General features: G+C 31.5%; 1 protein-coding gene across 1 annotated transcript in view; it reads right to left on the minus strand.

The window, feature by feature from the left end:
* The window catches only part of LOC145254791 (DNA-binding protein SMUBP-2-like), a 67,766-nt gene that overhangs the window by 14,256 nt on the left and 33,358 nt on the right, over positions 1 to 20,152 (minus strand). The window contains exons 6-12 of the mRNA XM_080113581.1: positions 18,578 to 18,778; positions 10,364 to 10,588; positions 6,857 to 6,954; positions 5,607 to 5,789; positions 5,221 to 5,339; positions 1,734 to 1,828; positions 662 to 785 (exon numbers count right to left, since the gene is read on the minus strand). Coding sequence (XP_079969707.1) covers positions 662 to 785; positions 1,734 to 1,828; positions 5,221 to 5,339; positions 5,607 to 5,789; positions 6,857 to 6,954; positions 10,364 to 10,588; positions 18,578 to 18,778 — 1,045 coding nt within the window. The remainder of the gene's footprint in view (positions 1 to 661; positions 786 to 1,733; positions 1,829 to 5,220; positions 5,340 to 5,606; positions 5,790 to 6,856; positions 6,955 to 10,363; positions 10,589 to 18,577; positions 18,779 to 20,152) is intronic.

A 20,152-nucleotide genomic window follows, 5' to 3' on the forward strand; every position in this document is an offset into this window, starting at 1 on the left:
CAAAATGGTTCAGTTTGAGATTCTTTATAGGTTCTTGAGTTTGGTTGTTTTGTTGTACAGCATGTCAACATTTTTCAAATTATTTAATACCGAATCTGGTGATTTTTAGTAAAAGATTTTATGCTTCCAGTTCTTTATATCTTCAAATATTCATTTACGGTGTTTGGTTTGGTGGTTTGTTTCATGGCAATCAACCCTTTTTGAGTTATTTAATGCAGAATCTAGCCAATTTAGTAAAAGTTTTTATTCTTCAAGTTCTTTATATCTTCAAATATTAATTCATGGTATTTGGTTTAGTTGTTTAGTAGAGGAAAATTGTTGCCTTTTGGATTTGCAAAACATGATTGAGTTTTGGAAAGGAAAGAAAAAAAGAAATCAACGTCAATGAATAGTATCTTCAGACAGCCTAATCTGTTGGTATGAGAAGGTTATGGAGTTAACATAAAAAGTTTGAAAAAAGACATTGAAAAAGATTAGAGGTTACACCGATAAAAACTTTGCGAAAGTAACAACCGAGATGAGAATAGTAATCTAAATAATCCAACTGTTTTAAGGCATATCACTTTCTTTTACATAATTTCATGCCAAAACAAAATTGTATACAATTAGTTGAACCCAAGTTCAATTTAGCAAAGAATTATTTGAAATCTGGAAAAGTTACCTTTTTTGTTAGATCTGACCATAGAAATGACCACTGCCTCTTTTTCTCGGCCTTGGAAGCCATCAACAGATTTGATTTCCAGTTTTGGAAAATCGGAACTCAACCGAAGACGAAGTAATTCCACCTGAACAAAAAATAATAATTCAAACATACATTTACAGAAAATAAAAAACTAAATAAATATAAAAATCTGATCATAAAGAATGTGATACTATCAATGTTGCCCCCCCCCCCAACACCACACAAGTGTTTAGAAATAACAAAAGAAAAAAAAAAAGAAAAAAAGCACTAAAAACAAAAAACAGAAAATAAGTTTATCAGCAGAACAACGATATAGGAAGTTGTTCACCAATGCACACAAAGGCAGCTGATAATAGGATTGTTAATCAAAGTATATCAGTAATTGGGACAAAAGGACAGGACAATATTTAGAGTTAGTTTTTAGTCTGTGGCAAGGAGTTTTGTAACAGTCTACAGTCTTGAGTTTCTGACAGTTGAAGACAATGTCCAGTTTCTGACAGTAAAATGGCAGGTTGTGGCTTGGAGTGGATCTAGATGAGTCGATGGCAACTGACGAACATTGCCTTAACAGAAGACGTAGATATGGACCTTGGTGCTTAAAAGGTGGTTTCCCATGATGGTGTCTCGCACACAGAGCCCAACTGATATATAGAGTATGTGCTTCAGTTTTTTTGTTTGTTTTGAGTTGTTTTATTTTTTTTTACTTAGGAGCCACTGCTCACACCTTAGCAGCTGCCAATAGGGGAGATGACAACACGACTAGAAGAGAAGATACAAGAGGATACCATGGAAAGAGAGTTAGGGTTGGTGGTTGTTGAGCCGAGGACCACATGGTTAAACAAGAGAAAAAAAAAAATTAGTTCAATTATTTTAGTTTTCACATATTCACATAGCTAATGTTAAAATTGTGTTGACCAGATTTCAAAAATTGAATCTAAATATAATTTTTATATATATATATATATATATATATATATATATAGTATAAACATCTACTGACAAAAACAAATGTTATAAAAAAAAAAGAAAAAAGAACAGTTGATTTTAGTACTTGAAGATTGTATGGCGCAATGACAGCAATTTCATCCACAGAGAGTCCGCATGAGATCAGTTGCCTGACATGATGATTTACAATATCTGCTTCTCCTATAAAAATATAATAAAAATAGATAAAGAATTAATCTTTTTTATAAGGAAATTTCATAACAGTAAAATGTTCCATGATATTTGTTTTAATTTCTACTACAACCACAAGCAACACACATTAAAATAAAAAAAAAAAAGAACAACTCTATTCAATCATTATTATTAAGTAGTAGGGGTGCCAGGCCTTGTCGAGTCTTAAAATATGCTTGAATATATTTTAATTCATGCAAATTTCATATTTATCATTACAGAACCAATTCATAGCTTGAAGTTGTTTAATCTAAAATCTTTCTTATCTATCTCTTGATAACTCAAACGGTTGGAGCGGTAAATGTTTTGGTTTTGATTCTAGCTGATGACATCCAAGTCTTTTTTTTTTTTTTAATTAGTACTGGTACAATATAATATTCAATAGAGAATTAATGGGTGTGTGAATAACTAAGAATCTGATTGGCTGACTAGCAAAAATCGGTACTACAGGGATATATTAAAAACAAAGAAACATCTATTCCATGTAATAGCCCGACGAATCCTTATGAAGATGGAACTCTGAAAATTCTGTGTAGCTTAATTGTCATATTTTCAAAACTTATATATATATATATATATTACACAGGGTGTCCACAAAGTCTGGCTGTATAATCTACACGGTGCCCACAAAGTCTGGCTACATAATCTAAACAGTGCCCACAAAGTCTGGCTACATAATGTAGCCAGACTTTGTGGACACCCTGTATATTAGGACTATTGTGAATTTGAGAAAACAAGTTGATAAAGTGATTGCAGGTGATTAAATAAGTTTTTATATAGTTTTAAAAGGTTAAAAAACTTCCAGGACTATATATATATATATATATATATATATATATATATATATATATATATATATATATATATATTTATTACAATAGAAAAATGCGAGCATGAAAAGTAATATAGTTAAGCTTAAACATGGAAAAGTAAAGGACTAGTTGTTAAAACTGGAAAAGAAAAGGACAAGATATTCTAGTAAAAATATAAATTTATAATTTAAAATATTGCAGCATTAAGAATTGATTATAGAATGTTATAAATTGAATTTCTTTACTTTTCCATGTTTAAGCTTAATCATATTATTTTTCATACTTGCATTTTTCTATTGTAATTCATGATTTTTCCAGGCTTCTAGTAAATTCACTTGTACTTCGTTTAATTTCAGTCCTATTTTTTTGCCTCCATAAACATAACATACATATATGTAATAACAATATACGGCACTTGTCTACTTTCAATAAAATACCCCCAATTATCTCCCTTTCATTCTGTTTCACTTGTTACTTCTTTTTGTAAGAGCGGTGAATTGGTAGCAACAGTAGTCGCTGAAGCAACGTGGTTGCTATGGAAACTAGTCATAAAAACCGTCACTTACCACCTTACATTTCTTTTATGATTTTGAACACCAGTAAATTCATTATAACTTGTTTTACTGAATAAAAATTGAAAAATATTTTCACAATATAGCTGAGAAAGTGGTTTATAAACTGCAATAATTGTTTGAAATGAGTGAGCGGTGAAGCTTTAAAGCAGTTCTAAATGATTAAAACTGCCACTTAACCATATATTAAAACACAGAAGTGTTTAAATGATTACATTAAAAAGTTGAGGAATAAAAGTTACATAGAATTTTATTAAATCATCAGGTCAATAAGGACAAAAATATTGTTCCATATTGAAGATTACCTTACTGAAATTTCATTGCTTCAGAGTTTATTTTTGAATCAACCACTATTGGACTATTTTCTGAGAATTTTGACTGAGCTATCTGTTTTTTGTTTTAAATTTTTTCTATCCTTTTTCTACTTAAATTTTTCCGTTCCCATTCTCTCTACCTATTTTAGTAGACCTTTCTCTTTTTACTTCCTCTTTCATCCGTTCTCTATTCTCCGTTGTCTACCCTCTCCCCTACCAACACTCCTCGTTTTTCACCCCCATCTTCTTTATTAGTCCCCATTAATTCACACCATATTTTTTTAACTTTTTTATTTCTAATCTAAATGTTCTTAAGCCGGTTTTATCTTTGTATATATATATATATATATATATATATATATATATAGTGTTATAATGCCGGTTTTTCTCCTCTTCTGATAAGCATTTAGCTTCGAAATGCTGTGGCCTAAAGAGGTTCTTTCCCATTTTCCTCCTTACTTGATGATTTAATAGTGTTCTATGTAACTTTTATTCCTCATTATTTTGATGTAATTTATGAATTGCTCTTCTTAACCAAGTAGAGCTTGTACTTATCTTGATAGTTTTGCTTTATAAAGAAAATATTGTTTTAGCTCATTTATTATATATATGCAAATGTGTGTGTGTTCCTTATAGACTCTGAAACGGCTGAATAGATTTTCTTTACAATTTACAGAACTTTAGTATATAAGTCTGGGATTGATCTTAGTTAAGTTCTGTCTCAGAATACCCACTGATAATTGCCGATAATTGAAACCGTTATTTTAATTTATCTATCATTGGTAATGCCGGTTTTTCCATGTTATCGCTTAGCAACAATGATAGAAGAACGAGCCGTGAAAATTCTACTGCGGGTAAGTTGATAGCGTTTTTTTTTTTTTTTTTGCATGACGTGGTCTGTAAGTTCAAACTCTGCATATAAATTTAATTTTTTTTTTCGTTAACTGCAAAGAATTTTATAAGATTTGAAAATTTATGTGTTTTTTTTTTGTTTCTTTTTTGCACAACATGGTCTGTGAGTTCAAACCCCACACGTAAATTTCTTAATGTTTTTTTTTTTTCGTAACCGGAAAGAAGTTTATATAAAATAATTTCATAAAAGAAACAGTAGGTTCTCTTAGTTGGTAGTTTTTGTTTTACGGCATATCAACCCTTTCCGGGTAATTTAATGCCGAATCCAAAGATTTTGATTAAAAATTTTTTTAATAGAATATATTTGTTGTTTTCACGTTGGTTTCTATTTAACCCATAGTTGGGACCCTAACAGGTACTACCACTCCGGGTCAGAGTGGACCTGGGAACAATGGTAATTAAAGGGTGGCTCCACACTCCCCAAAGCCCACAAGCTGGGGCCTCACCACTGGATATAGTTTAAGGTCATATCCAGGACCCCCATTGAGGAACTTTTACCCTCTGCAGGGGGGCAGTCGGCGTATTCTAATGCCCCACCAACAGGGCCGAGGTTCTCTTAGAGTGCAATGTAGAATAACATATATTTTGGACTAAGTTACTGAATAGAGGTAGGTGAAGCTTCCTCCCGGATTTCGACGACAATAAAAATATTGGAGTGTGAAATATTTGTTGATCATCATTCAATCCCGGGAAACGTCGGGTCTCCCTGCTAGTATATATATATATATATATAAAAAATCTATTTAACATACCTTGATTTCCTTTTGATATTTCTTCAGGAACATCCATTTCACACAAATTACAACCAGCAGTGTCAATAAGCAACAACGGGTCAGAGGTCAGCTCGCCATCTTCGATTCCACTCATATCCCTAAAAAAATCATTAATACAGATGGATTACAACTTTTTCATTATAATAATATCCATTTCAAACCATAAATAAGGTTTGCTTAAAAAAGTTACCAGAAAAAAAAAAAAAAAAAAAAAAAATGACTATATTTTCTATAACAATTGTAGGTATACGCCCTCCGAGCGCTTGTTTCAATCAGCCAGATTTAAAGTATTCTACAACTGAACAAAACCAAATACTCATGAATTTGTGAAAGCGGGGGAGGGGGGGAAGAGTTGCGATTCTCACCTAAGAAGGTGATGTTCAACTGATGGGTCGGCTACTAATTGTCCTTCATATAACTGATCAGATGACCATTGCATAATCAAATGATTCATACGGTATTGAGTGACCAACATTTTCTTAATTCTGTCTCCGTACAACTTCAGTATCCTTTCCATGAGGGTTTCTTCCAAACCTTCTTTAGCCGCCCTGAAGAAGAAAAATCAGAAATTAAAAATTAATGAAATAGCATAAGAAACAAAACATTTTTTTTTTGTCTTTCCCACGTTAGATGTGGGTTGCACTTTTGAAATAGTGATATGAATTTATTTTCTTCATAAAATATCATTTATGTTGGTTTCGATGTGCCATTGCTTAAAGTCATTTTTAACAGAGTCACTCCAAATCTTCTGCCCATCTGCTTTTTCTTCAGTTCCTCTCAACTGAAATGTGCATCCATCTATTCATCCAATCAGAGCTTCATTCAACATATCCCTACCACCACTACACCCAGTTACATGCATCCGGGGAACCCTAAGCTTCAACATTTTTACGATTTTTAGTGATAGTTTTCATTATTTTGAATACAAATAAAATCTCTGTAATTAAATTAGATTGTTGCCTTTGAGTTTTGACAAAATTTAAAACATGGTGCCCAGCATTTCTCCCAATCAGCTTATCATAAAATTTGATTTTCTTAAGTAAAAAAAAAAAAAAAAAAAAAAAAATACTTGATTAACTTATGTGATTTTTGGAATTTGCAGACTTTGTTCCATCACGGGTACGTATATCAAAAACTTCTCGGCATTTTCTTTACTTAAATTTTCATAAGTACAAGTCTAAATAAGCAGTGAAAATATTAATATAAATTTCAGGAGTGAGAACTTCTGAGTTTTTTCAATGCCCCCCCCCCCGCATTCTCCATTTTAGAACGACTGTCTAACAAAAGTTTCAATTATTTAGAATTATCTCTCTTGCTCTTCAAACTATTTGCAAAATGATGTCAAGAAACTGTCAATTGCTGTTTAGCCACTAAATTTGATTTTCTTTTTTTAAAAATAAAACGATTTGATCAATGTACATGATTTTTGGTGTATATTTTTTTTTTCCACCATGGGTATGTACACAGTAAAGATTTTCATTTTTTTCATAGAGGTCGAAGAGTTATGACCTTGCACAGTTTCTTGTTCCAGGTATGTTGAGACATGTGCTCCACTAGTAAAATATAAACTAATTATCACACGCAAGTAAAGATAATTATATGAAACTTTTCTTACTCTTGTGACAGAATCGTTGGTGGCAGCTGACAATGATCCCCAGCTATAACACATTTTCTTGCTCGGAGAAGTGCCATCCAACAGGCAGCTTCAATTGCCTGCAAATAAAGAGAAAATTTATTTATTACGCCTCTTTGCACATCTGTTACTTCGAAGAATAGTGCACTTTCTTCCAGTGATGTTACCTCAAGTATGACTTCTGAAATTCACTAAAACTAAGAAAAAAAAATGTAAAGTATAATTGAAGAGAAGTGAAGTAATATTCTCCATTGATTTCCTTTAAGAGATGATGAAAATCCAAAATGAAAACTTGGATATCTATGTATCTCATTAGAAAATCAAATGTTAGCACAAGAAAGGGACCTCTTGATTTCTGAGAACTTTCTAAAATAAAATGAAAAACAAAGACACTATGGGAAAATGTAAGTTTTTGCCTTGGTGTTTGGCACATTTTTTTTTTGTATGGGAACAATGTATTTAACCTAGACATACAGGTTTCATTTATGGTTGTTATAGTTTGCTGCAAACAAACTAATGAATATTATTTCATCCCTGGCTAAAGATACAAGCTGTGGCAAGTTTGAATCCAGTTTGTTTAACAACCATTGTCATTGTTTATGGAGATAAAATAAAATAACACCTGCAGTCTTTTCAATATTAAAAATATACTTTTTCAAAAAATGTTGATGTATCAATTTATGACTTTCAGTACATTAGCAAATAATTTTCTTTTAGGAGACTGGGAAGATTTTATCTAAATTTCCCCCAAAATGCTAACTTTGTCTTCCACCTCTTTCATAGGAGAGTTCCAATTTGAACATCAGTAAAGAAATTAAGCTTTTTCTTTTCCTTTTCCAGATAAACATGTTTGAAACACTTAAATAATTAACTTGAAAAAAATATTGATATTTTATACAGAAAAAGAATACTTTTAGAAAAAAAATGTATTTTAATGGCATAAAAGCTGGTAGTGGTATTGAATTTAACCGCTGTGAGTTAGCTTTGAACTCCAGATCCATAAATATATAGATATTCTCATACAAATCAGACCAAAAGAAGAGAAAAAAAAAATAAGAAAAAGTTAACTGAAAAGAAAATATGACATGCTTCCCGTGCCACCAAAACTCTTTCCTGACTTAGTAAAAAAAATGACAAACTTCTTATGCATCTCACCTTTTTTATAGCAAGATATTTCATGCCCTACATTTTCATCACAAATGTTTTTCATCAACGACATTATTGAACTGTTTTATTTATATTCTAATAACACGCCTTTAATTTTATGGAGATGCATCTCACCTTTTTTATTATTTTCATAAATCCTGAGTCTGTCTTTTCCTGGCATGTATGTAAAGACATTTGATTTTCAGCAGAATCAACACGGAGTTGAGATGCTGAGAATCGATGTGAAGGCCTCCCGGAGGATAGACGATCACGACCAACAGTTTCAATGAGGTCAGAGGCCAATTGCTGACCTGAGCGTGGGAGACTCCATTACAAAGCTATGGTAGGCACCCCGTCTGGTGATGGTGTCACAATAAAAAATACCCTTGATAGCCCTGGCGAAGCTTCAAGTATTCATTTATCGACAAGATTTGAATTACATTACAAACTTGTGTAGTGAGTAATCTTGGCTGCGGCCACGCTGGATGGATGGAGATAGATGAAGTCAAAACAAGACCCATACTCCATCCCCATATCTGACAGCGGATGATGAGGAGGCAAGAACATCAGGCAAACAGTGGATATTTCTCTGAAAGTAAACAACCTATTAGAAGTAAATTGTTACACTTTGCGAAGAATGTGGAATTCTTCTGTTCGGTACACAAATACCAACACCTCAGTACAATGGATGGTGGAAGAATGTCTATGAGGCTTACACTTGAACACACTTAGAAATATATACAGTACAGCTCTCATGACTTTCGGAAACATTCTTTTTACGTGCTCGGAATTGTTGAAGCATAAAATAAACTACCTGCATCAGTTGTTGGCTACTGAGACATTACATTCTTTAAAATCATTATGCTTTTGAAATTTGCCAAAACTACACTTGACATCTACCCCCATGACATGCCTATCATGACTCATGCACAGTTGTTTTTTTCCTGACTAGTGTACATTACCTTATATTCGTATACGTGCAATTTTTATAGTGTAACTGAGCACTGCGCAGGCCGTGATTGTCCCACTCTTTGTGCTAGTCTAAAGTTTTTGTTTGATTTAGTCAACACTGCAACAAAGGAATTCTTCTTCCAAATGAAAACCACAAATCAAGTTTAAAAACAATCAACACAGATTTATTTTTTCAATGGAGGTTAAAATGTTACTCAGTTTTCTAGGTTTAATAGCAGGTTTACAAAATGAGATTTTTACCTGATCAAACCAAAATATAAATCTCACTAACACAATCTTTCAGCTAAGAGCCCCAAGTGGCCCAACTGACTGCCAGCCCTCAGAAAAACCAACTGCTGCCTCAAATATCCAACTCCCACTAACCGCCTCACCTCCAGAGGGTTGACTCTACCTCCACTTCCCATCGTTTGGAATCTTTCCACCTCTGACTGAAAATTTTAGATTCTGGAATTTGTCAGTGGTCACCATTCGACCACCCAGAAGTTGACTACTTGAAATATCGATTAGATATAATGGCTGGACAATGTCCATACAAAGGAGCTTATCTACAGATAATCTTAGACATTACTTTTCTCAAATAGGTCAGTCTCAATGTGATTTCCCATTTAATGAGGTACTCTTATTTTTATTATTTCAAACAGAAAAAAAGAGACAAACATTTCTTGAGTAGCTGAACTTTAGTCAGAGATATTTTCAATTCTCTGAGCGCCCTCTCCTTTTTTTGGCCGAGCCTCTATCAACTGCAACATCTGTCATTTGCATGCACCACTTAAACATGGCCTTTGTCAATGGTCACCATTCAACCATCCAGAAGCTCACTACTTGAAATATCCACTGGATATAATGGCTAGACAGTCTCCATTTAAAGGGGCATATCTACAGATAATAATGGACATTACTATTCTCAAATAAGTCGGTCTCAGTATGATTCCCTGAAATGAGATACTTATTTCAACAAAGAAAATATCTTGTGGGTGATCGGACTTCAATCAGAGATATTTTCAATTCTGTAACCACCCCCTTTTACTTTGGTTGAGCATCTATCAACTGCAACATCTGCCATTCATATGCAACATTAAAACATGCAGTCCAGCGCATGTTTACAGTAAAGTAAATATGGTTATGAGAAAGGGAAGAGGAATCAAAGAATTGATTAGGAAATATAAATAAGAATGCAAATGAAAACAAAAGAGAGGAAGAAAATTTGAACAGTAAAATATTATATCATATTTTTATGGTTATGGTATCTCTAATTGATCGAGCATAGTATCACAAATATCGAAGTATTAATAGTTTTAACAAATTTAGGGTAGAGCCATTGTAACTTAGTAATAGAAAATGTTCCTCACAACATAGTCTAAATCTTCTCACCTGTGAGCACTCGTCAATAACCACCAAATCAAAATGTTCCTCCTTCAGTTGTCGCAAGGCTCCATCATTTGAGGCACTTGTTAAAGTCACAAGGACAACGTCAGCATTTTCCAAAACTTCTTTCGTAGCCAAACTCATTCTTTGTCGAAGCTCTTTCCTTAAAAACTTCATTTCTTCCTGATATTTGAACTTCTCACCACGATGTTTGCACTTTATCAGCTGTGACTGCAAAAGCAATTGAATAGAATTTTCCAAAAAAGCAGACAAATCTGTGACTGCAAAAACAATGGAATACACTTTAAAAAACGCAACAAAATCTAATTACGCAAGTTCATGTGACAATATATTTTATACAAAACTGCTTAATCTTTTTAATGTGGTTAATCAGTGGTTTTAGTGCTGGAAAAACCTAAGAAAAAGGAAAGTTTGGTGTAAGTTCATATATCGCCCCCTCCCCTCCCACACAAAAAAGAAAAAATTCTTTATGATGTACCAATCTTTGACAGAAAGAAAATACTGTACACCTGTTAATTGATCGATGTTGTACACCTGTTAATTGATAAAGTAGTTTTATCTTAAAATAAAAAATTAAAAAAAAAGTAAAAATAAACTTTTATAGCTAAACAATCAATCACTTAATGCCATTTTGCAGAACAAGGGAGATAATTCCCAAGAATTCAAATTTTTGCAAAATTTTAGAAAGCCATTCCTTATATGGAGAGAGGAGAGCATTGAAAAAAACTCAAATTTACTTAAAAATTATTTTCTTTATAAAAATAAAACCAGTTAATCAGTTTCTGCGATTTTTGGTGTCGAATATTTTGTTTCTATCACAGATATGTACATTATGAAGAGTTTTCTTTGTTTTTGTTTTTCTTTGGTGGGGGGGGGGGAGTTATGAACTAACACTGAAAGTTCCCTTGCTCAGTTTGTGAAAAGGAAGAATGTATATATGATGGTGACAATTGAGGTTTTTAAGAAGTTTTGTTACCTCGGTTATACAATAAGACCACGGGAGGGTGCAAGAGTTAAAAGAGAAAGGGAGTAAGTCTAATGAATTTTTGCCATTACTAAGCAGCAGAGAGTTAGTGCTGCTAACCAATGAAAGAATCTATCAGCATGATGATGAATTGTAGTATAACCTGACCAGTTAGGGTTGAGGATAGGTGTTACATGGAAAAAGATATGAGAATATGGTGGATGAGTAATGCAGGTCTTGTCTTTTCTTCACAACTTATCAAGGCCCAGAGGTCACTCGAGGATAAGGGTTAAAGAGTGTACATTGGTCAAAAGGACAATATCATAGTAATCGTTAGAAGTGTAAATTTGGTGAATTGGATTACTTAAGGGGAACAGCTCATCAAGAACGGCCATATTGTAGTCAGCTGGAAAGCAGGTAAACGGAAGAGAATTCCACAGGTGTGCAGTTCTTAGAAAGAAGCTTTGTCTTAAAGATAGGATTAGATCTAATCATCTCAAAGGAAAATTAAATCTAAACAATATAGAGAGATCTGTGCAGAACAGGAGACTTTATTGGTTTGATCACATTAAAAGAATAGACGGATTAGTAAATGCATATATTGGATAGCTTTCAGAAATTGACTTTTAAACAAATCTATCTCTAGCCAGGTCTTTATTTATCCCTCTTTCTTTCAAATTCATCCTTATCAATTTGTCCCAGGTTTTCAAAATTAGTGGCTAGAAAGTCATTCCTGATTAAAATTCGAAAGCCAAATATTTTTACTATTAAAACCTAAGAAAAAACAATATTTCTCAAAGAAGCAATTATTTTATAAAAGAATCACAAAACGTTTTCATAATTATTTATTATAACAAGGATACTGGAATGCCGCTAAAAAAAGTCTTTTTTTTTAATAAAATAGTATGAATATTGATAATAGAATAGCTCTCAACAAGACATTTTCAATACGTTTCATGAATTCAAATAAAAAAAGTAAAGTAAAAAACAAAAAAATTTTGCTAATTTATTGTGCTGCACTAAGCAAAAAAATCAAATTGATAATAAACAGATTTTTCTTTCAGTAAAATTTTGTTAATGATGTGCCTTTGTAAGAGATTTTCAAAGAACTTTTTGAACAGATATCTAATACTCCTATAATTTTTTTTTTGTGTATTGATATTCATATAAAAAACCTTTTTTTCTATTTATTTAAAAAGAAAATATAACTTTGTTATATATGGTTCAAGGAATTGCATTCACTAGCAAAAGATCTAGCTAATTTGCATATACTTTTAAACATTCCTTTTAATTAATTCCCTATTAGTTTTTTCGGTTTTCTTATGGGATGATCATCTTTAGTTAACTATTACATTTAATTATATTCATGCAGACATTCTACATGATTTATACTTGCATAATATTTGCGTAAAAAGGTTATTGTAAACACAAACCTCTTTCTATATATATTAATGTATGCATATATATTTGTTTAAAAAATGTTGCCTACCAAACTCCTGTCAGTTTTTGATCTACATACATGAAACTTAATATATAGGGTATACAAACTAGTGCGAAACTTTATATTTGGGTTTTAGCTGGGGAAAAAAAAATCGGTGCAAAAGTGTGAGAATTGCAAAAATGGAATTTGCCAGGTGAAGGTTGAACGACAGCATTACGAATATGCATGCATATTGGTTCATGTTTTAATTTTCAGCCTTGCAGCAAACAAGTCTTCATAGCTTAGGTATTAATGTAAAAGAAAAAAGTAAATTGTAAGCTAAACATTTTGGTTTTGATTCTTGGTGGTGGTACATAAGTCATTTAAAAAAAAAATTGTTTTAACACTTTTAAATCATTACTATATATTGGGTCCAATCTATATATCTATAAAAGTGAAAATGCCTGTGCGTGCGTGTGTCTGTCTGTCTTTGTACATTTCCCTACCAAATAACTGTCAATTTTTGGTCTACAAACTCGAAGTTTGACATACGGGGTATTGAGATTTGGGAAAATATTTCTAATCGGGTTTCGACCAGAAATTTTGCTGTTCAGGTGTCAAAATTCAATGAGTTGATCTTTGAAAACTCTACCAAACTCCTCCGCCAATTTTGGGTCTAAACACTTGAAATTTTAGATATAGGTTATGTGGACATCGATCTAACTTTATAATTTGATTTAAGCCCAAAACAATAAATGCTAAGGGGTCATAATTGAGGTTGAAGTTTAAAAAAAAAAAAAAAAAATTAACTTTTGTGGTCTCTACGAAATTACTCAGCCAATTTTTGGTTTAAACATTCAAAATTTTACATAAATGGTATTCAGACATAGGGCAAGCTTTTTAAGCAGTTTTTGGCTGAAAAGTTGCCTGACAAGGGGTCAAAGTTCAAAAGATTTTACCTTTGCAATCTCTAGCAAAGTATTAAGCCAATTTTGATTCTCAACATTTAAAATTTTACATAAAGGGTATTCAGACATGCAGCAAGCTTTTAATCAGTTTTTTGGCAAAAATCTCGCGACCAAGAGGTCAGAGTTGAAAGAGTTGACCTTTGCAGGCTCTACCAAATTCCTCCACCAATTTTGGGTTTAAACACTTGAAATTTTAGATGTAAGTTATGGATCAAGCATTTTAATTTGATTTGAGCCCAAAACAATAAATGTTAAGAGATCAAAATTGGGGTCAAAGTTAAAAAAAAATTTACCTCCGCAGTCACTACCAACTTTTCTCTATGGTAGTTAAGGAAGCCTATTATATAGAAAGGCATTACCATACATATGTACACTTTTTAATATATACATACGCATATAAAGTTATGAACAGTACATAGGGCCCGAGCAAAGCCAGGCTGAACTGCTAGTATAATATAATAATAAATACAAAATCTGCATTAATCAAAATATCATATTTATGCATATTTTACAACAGGGCAATGCCAGGCAACCTGATAGTTTTTTCTCACTCTCACTCTCTCTCTCTCTCTCTCTCTCTCTCTCTCTCTCTCTCTCACACAAAAAAAACTTTCAAAACCTGTTTCACAGATTTAAATATTCGAAATTAAAAATAAAAACTTGCTGAACCACAGTAGACAAACTTATCGACCAACCAAATTCAAATATTTATTACCTTACAGGGCGTGCTTTGCTTGATTTTTAAGGTCAAATGTGATAAAATTTTTACCTCTGTGTATTTTGCAATTACCCTTTAAGTGCTCAACTCTAATCAAAAAAAAAAAAAAAGTGGCTTTACAATATTCATCCCACCAACAAAAAATAATAAAAATAAAACATAAATAACATTGATAAAGTCATTGACAGGATTTCATGAGCATTTTTTCAGCCCCTTTCCCCCAAATGCTTTTTAATGAGGTTTTACAAACACAGAGTTAATTGTATTCTTGATTTCAATAAGCATTCAATTCATAATAACTAAAAAGATTATCAAATGTGCAATAAAACTGGTCAAAACATATTTTACTGTCATTCTGAATCATTTGAATTTGATACATCCATTTTTTTTTTCTCATCAGATCAGACTTTTGATATAACAGAAATGGAATTATTTAATTTTTCTTTTTTAATGGCTTTTCATGAAATTTAATTGTTATAAATTTCTATTTTCTCCAATACTCTCCCATAATTCCTTGTAATTTACCAGATATCACTTTTTTTTTCTTTTTTTTTTAAAGAGAGAATTGCGTTTACACTTTCAAATTGACTCAAGAGTAACAGTTATCATGTTTTTTCTGCTTCTTTCAAACCATTGGCACATTAAATGTTCAACTTATTCGTAAAAGTCCACTGTCTCAATTCCTCCCTGCAAGCTTTGCACACTATATAAAGTGCCTATTATTTGTCCTGATCTCCAAGTGTCACTTCAAAATATGCAAAATATTTTTATTTTACTAAATCTTCAACTTTCATTCAAAGAAAATTAACCACAATTATAACAGAACACATTAGGGTTACTTAAGCATTTCTGGTTTAAGGTTTCCAAATTCATTGTACAACTTGATTCAGGAATAAGAATTGATCTGGTCATCTACAACATCTAAAAGAGTTAAAATGAATTTACAGAATAAATAATTTTACAAATCGAGATCTCAAATGAAATCTACATCAACCTTAAAGAACTATTAACTACTAGACTACCCATGACCCGCTGGGTCAGTATATGTTACGGCTAGCTATGGAATAACGAGTATATTAATTATGGCAAAAGTATGTACGATTGCGCGTACAACAATGGACATCATTTTTAACGAAAATTACATTGCTTAATAACCGGAAATCTATTTATTTGTGGAAAATTTAAACACAATATTCGTTTTCAGTGTACCCGAAAACCTATAAAGTCGTCATTTTAAAAGAAAAATGGTAAGGTGGAAACCAAGTAAAAATTTACTAAAACTTCTATTTTCATATTTGCTTAAAAAAAAAAAAAGAAAAAAAGAAAAAAAAAGCTACATTATATACAGTGTTGGTCATCCGAACCGTAAAATTTGTCTGACGTCATTTTTGCCGAATGGCTTTGTAAACAAAGAAGCGCAACTCTTAAAAGCACTTATCATAAATCAATGGCTATAACTCTTGCCAGCACTGTTGGATATGTCGTCACTGATCTGAGGGAGTTAACTATTTTACTAAGACATTAACGCAAAGTGAGCACACACTTTTTGGCCACTTTAGCTCCCTATTTTGTATGTTTGTTTCTTCTTATTAGTTCCTTTAGAAAAAAAATAAAAACAAAACTTATTTCAACTTTTATTTAAAAGAAACAAAAAAATAAAAGCTGATATTTGGGCTTGACAATGAATTCTCTAGAAAAGTATGGGACGCAAATTGCAGAGTGAAATGTAATATTTATTTAACAAGTTTGACGAAAGTTTTTAGTACGGTTCTTTGATGAAAAAAAAAAAAAAATTTTACTTATCTTTTTTTCATTTAATTATTTAGTTTTTCTTTCATTTTCATTGAATAGTTAAAACCTTTTTTCATTTAGTTATGTTTAGAATCATTTTAATTTTTATTTAAAAGAAACAAAAAAAAGAAGCTGATATTTGCACGTTTTTTTTTTTTAATACAAATACTTTAATTTATATTTTTATTTTTAAATTATTTAAATTTTAGATTCTGTAGGCATATATTTTAGTTTTTAATTCACTTATGTATGAAAGTGCAAGTGTGTATGCAGAATTAATTTATAAACGCGCAAAAATTAAATGCACGCACGCACAAAAACAAACATGGCGACCAGTAAAAACAACATGGAATACATTGGATAAAAAGGTCTTAACATCATTGCCCATAGATTAAATGAAAATCCTTTATATAAGAGGGGTGTAATCTGTTGAAATCAAATTGAAAAAGACAAAAAGGAAAAAAAAGAAAAGGAAGGAGTGTGTATTGTACACGGCCACCCTATTTGTTTTTTTTGTGTGTGTTAAAAACCTCAAAAATATAGGCAAATAATGATTAATATAATTAATATTTAATGGTGAGACCTTTTCAAAGCAAATCTACCCCCCCCCCCGTTTTGAAGTGTTTCTACATATTTATAAAATGTTTGGAACTTATGAATCCTCCACTCCATTCTTCTCTTTTTGCTTCTCCACCATGTTCCCTCTTTTTATCCCTTCCTCCCCGCCACCAAACTTGAAAAAAAAAATGCTGATGATTACATGTCTCGTTTACCACTATGTAGCCAAGAAGTGGGTGCTCATTTTACGTTAAATTTATATAGGAAAGTAATCCCCACTCTAAAATGTTAAATTTTTATTATTTCAAAAAAATTCCTTTTTTTATATTATCTTTAAAGGCCATTGAAAAATATTAACCAATAGAAAAGTAGATTTTGATTTCTTTTTAGGAGGTAAGCTTTGCTGGTTTAGGTCATGAAAAATATAAAATATTTTTTAAAAATATGTAAATTGATCAAGTAGATTGTTTGGTCTTGTTTTTTTTTTTTACATTAGAAAAACGGATTTGTTTTGTTTTTTTTTATTTTGTTTGAAAACGATTCCAACTTGCAATGAAGATACAAGCAAAATAATCCTTTTAAAAATTTAGGATGCTAAAACTAATGTATTTCCCCATATAATCAAAAGCATCCATGAACTAAGTTAAGAAAAAAAAAATCTGTTTATATTGTTTAAAATATAACATAAAAGTTTATATTGTATAAAATTATAAAAACTTCATTTATATTGTTTCAACAACTAGACAAGCTGATTTGAGTAATTTTGTTTTAAAACTGTCAATTACAGAATATGTAAAAGACGTTAAATCGTAAACATTTGTTCTGTTTTTGTTTGAAAACGATTCCAAGTTTCAATGAAAAATAAAATAAAATTCTTAAAATGCCGATAGAAAAGAAAAAAAAGAAAAAAGCAGAAGGGATTCAGTTTTGTTTCCATTTGCATATTTTAAATGTGAAGAAATTGTTGATTAAAAAAAGAGCTTTCATGGCTTTGTTTTTATTTAATTATGCATACACAGAATTTTTCAAACCGGAAGCTGTAGACTGGAAACATGGTTTCAACGCCCAAGCAAGATGATTTGAGTTTTATAATATAATAAATATTTCAAATTTAAGCATATTCAACCATCAATTTGGCATAAAGCATTCATCCTAAGTCAACAGGCTATAACTTTAGCCAGTTTTTAATGGGTTAAAATGTCTAATCTAATTCATAAAACTCACTATTTCTGTCTGTGTCTCCATTTTTTCAAGATGCAAGGTCACAGAGTGGCATGAAGTGGGTCAAATGATTACATTGTTTGTGGACTATTCTTTCATGGGTTTTTAGCCAGTAAAAATAGCTGCTAAGTGGTTAAAATTTAAAAAAAAAAAAAAAATTAGAAATTGACTTAAAGTGTACGCATGCACAAATATTCATACATTTAAGCTGGTTCATTTTAACTATTTCTTATTCATCTGATGATAGCTCAAATGGTAACAACTAAGGCTGAAGCACTAAATGTTTTGGTTTTGATTCTGGTTGACGGTACCGAAGTCATTTTTATTTACTTTTGAAATCACTACTATATATTGGGTACAATATAATAAGCAATAGAGAATTGGCTGTCTAATAATAAATACGAAATTTGCATAAATCAAAATATCATATTTAAGCATATTCTATGACCGGTCAATGCCGGGCGCTCTGCTAGTTTTGCTATAATATCAAATGCTTAAAGATCCAACGATGAAAGTGTCTACAGAAAAAGTAATAACAGAACAAAAAGTCAGAACTTACACAGGCTTTATCCATGTCTTTTTTAACATCCAAAACCAATTTTCCGGCACTGCTGGAAGTGAGAATGGCATCAAGACAATATTTTTGCAAGTGAGGCAACAAACGCGACGGATGGCCGATGCGCACAACTTTTTGTTTTTGGTTAACCAGACGTTCAACAAGATTATCAACGGCAATGTTGGAAGGGGCACAGGCAAGAACCTAATCACAATTAAGAGAAATTAGATTTAAAAAAAAAAAAAAAAAAAAAATCATAGAGTTGGATACAAAATAGATTCATTGTTATCGGGCACCAATAGCTGGAAATTAGAAATTTAATATTAAATTCACAAGGCATACAATGAAAAGTGATTAAACTTATAAAAGATCTAATTAAAACAGATTAAAATACTGAAGTTTAACTACTTTACTAAACATGTAAAGGGATATCATTGGACTTTGAAATGAGGCATTTTTTTTTTTTTTTAAATCTTTCCTTATATAAAGTGATGAAATGCCACCTATGAAATCATTAATAAAATTCATAATTTTTTCTACTATCAACTACATTTGGTAAAATTCTATAACCAACTTGTCCATCAAGTTTCAGTTATGAATATTCAACAGTCTTTTTTTAATTGGTGTAATTAAATGCCTTAAAAATTGGTACAAACCTCATTTTGTGTAGATTGTAATGTCCAGTGGCAGACAAAAAGAATAAAGGGGAAAAAAAAAATGGCTATTTATATGTTGGTGATCTTGTGAATGACCAAGATTTCTTGTTGTCTCATATACAAATTAGATGCTGCTAATTTGAATAAAAAGCCTGTTTTTAAGAGATCGAGTTGATTCAGATTTTGGAGTAGCGAGCCTTAATAGCAATGTGTCAAATCATTAATAAAATTCACAATCCTTTTTGCAATACAACCATATTATGTAGATATAAAGCTCCGTCTATAACTAACTTGTCCACCAAGTTCCAACCATGAATAGTCAGCAGTATTTGTTTTAAAGTAGCAAGCTTTGACAACGGATTTTGGAGTATTAAGCTTTGATAGCAGTGTACCAAATTTAACCCCGGGAATTGTTAGTTGAAAGTGTAGAATAGTTGACAATTGATTATTTAACCACATGTGGGAACATTTTCAAGATCACCTCATCAATAAGAGGTGTGATCCCAAATGACCTTCATACTCACTACACCATAACCTCCTCCGCCTATTTTATCTGCGAGCTTCTCTCAAAGATAATGTCTATCAAAACAATTCTCAGTCTATTCCTGGACAAAATCAAAGTGGTGCTAAAATGAGTGTCACAGTTATTGACAATTTTGCAGGCTATATCCAGGTGTGCATATCATTGAATAGTGATAAAACAAAGACTGTTGGATATTCATGACTGGAACTTGGTGCACAAGTCAGTTATAGACTGAAGTTTATATCTACAAAATATGGTTGTATTGCAGAAAGGATTGTGAATTTTATTAATGATTACATGGGTGGCATGTCTTAAAGTCACTCTACAATAAATGTATTGGCAAAAAGGATTTCAAAAGTTAAATCTTATACACAATTAGATCGTTTTTCTTTTTGAATA

Source organism: Euprymna scolopes, chromosome 3 (assembly GCF_053919585.1).
Source record: "Euprymna scolopes isolate OS-2025 chromosome 3, ASM5391958v1, whole genome shotgun sequence".
NCBI classification, from domain to species: Eukaryota; Metazoa; Mollusca; class Cephalopoda; order Sepiida; family Sepiolidae; genus Euprymna; species Euprymna scolopes.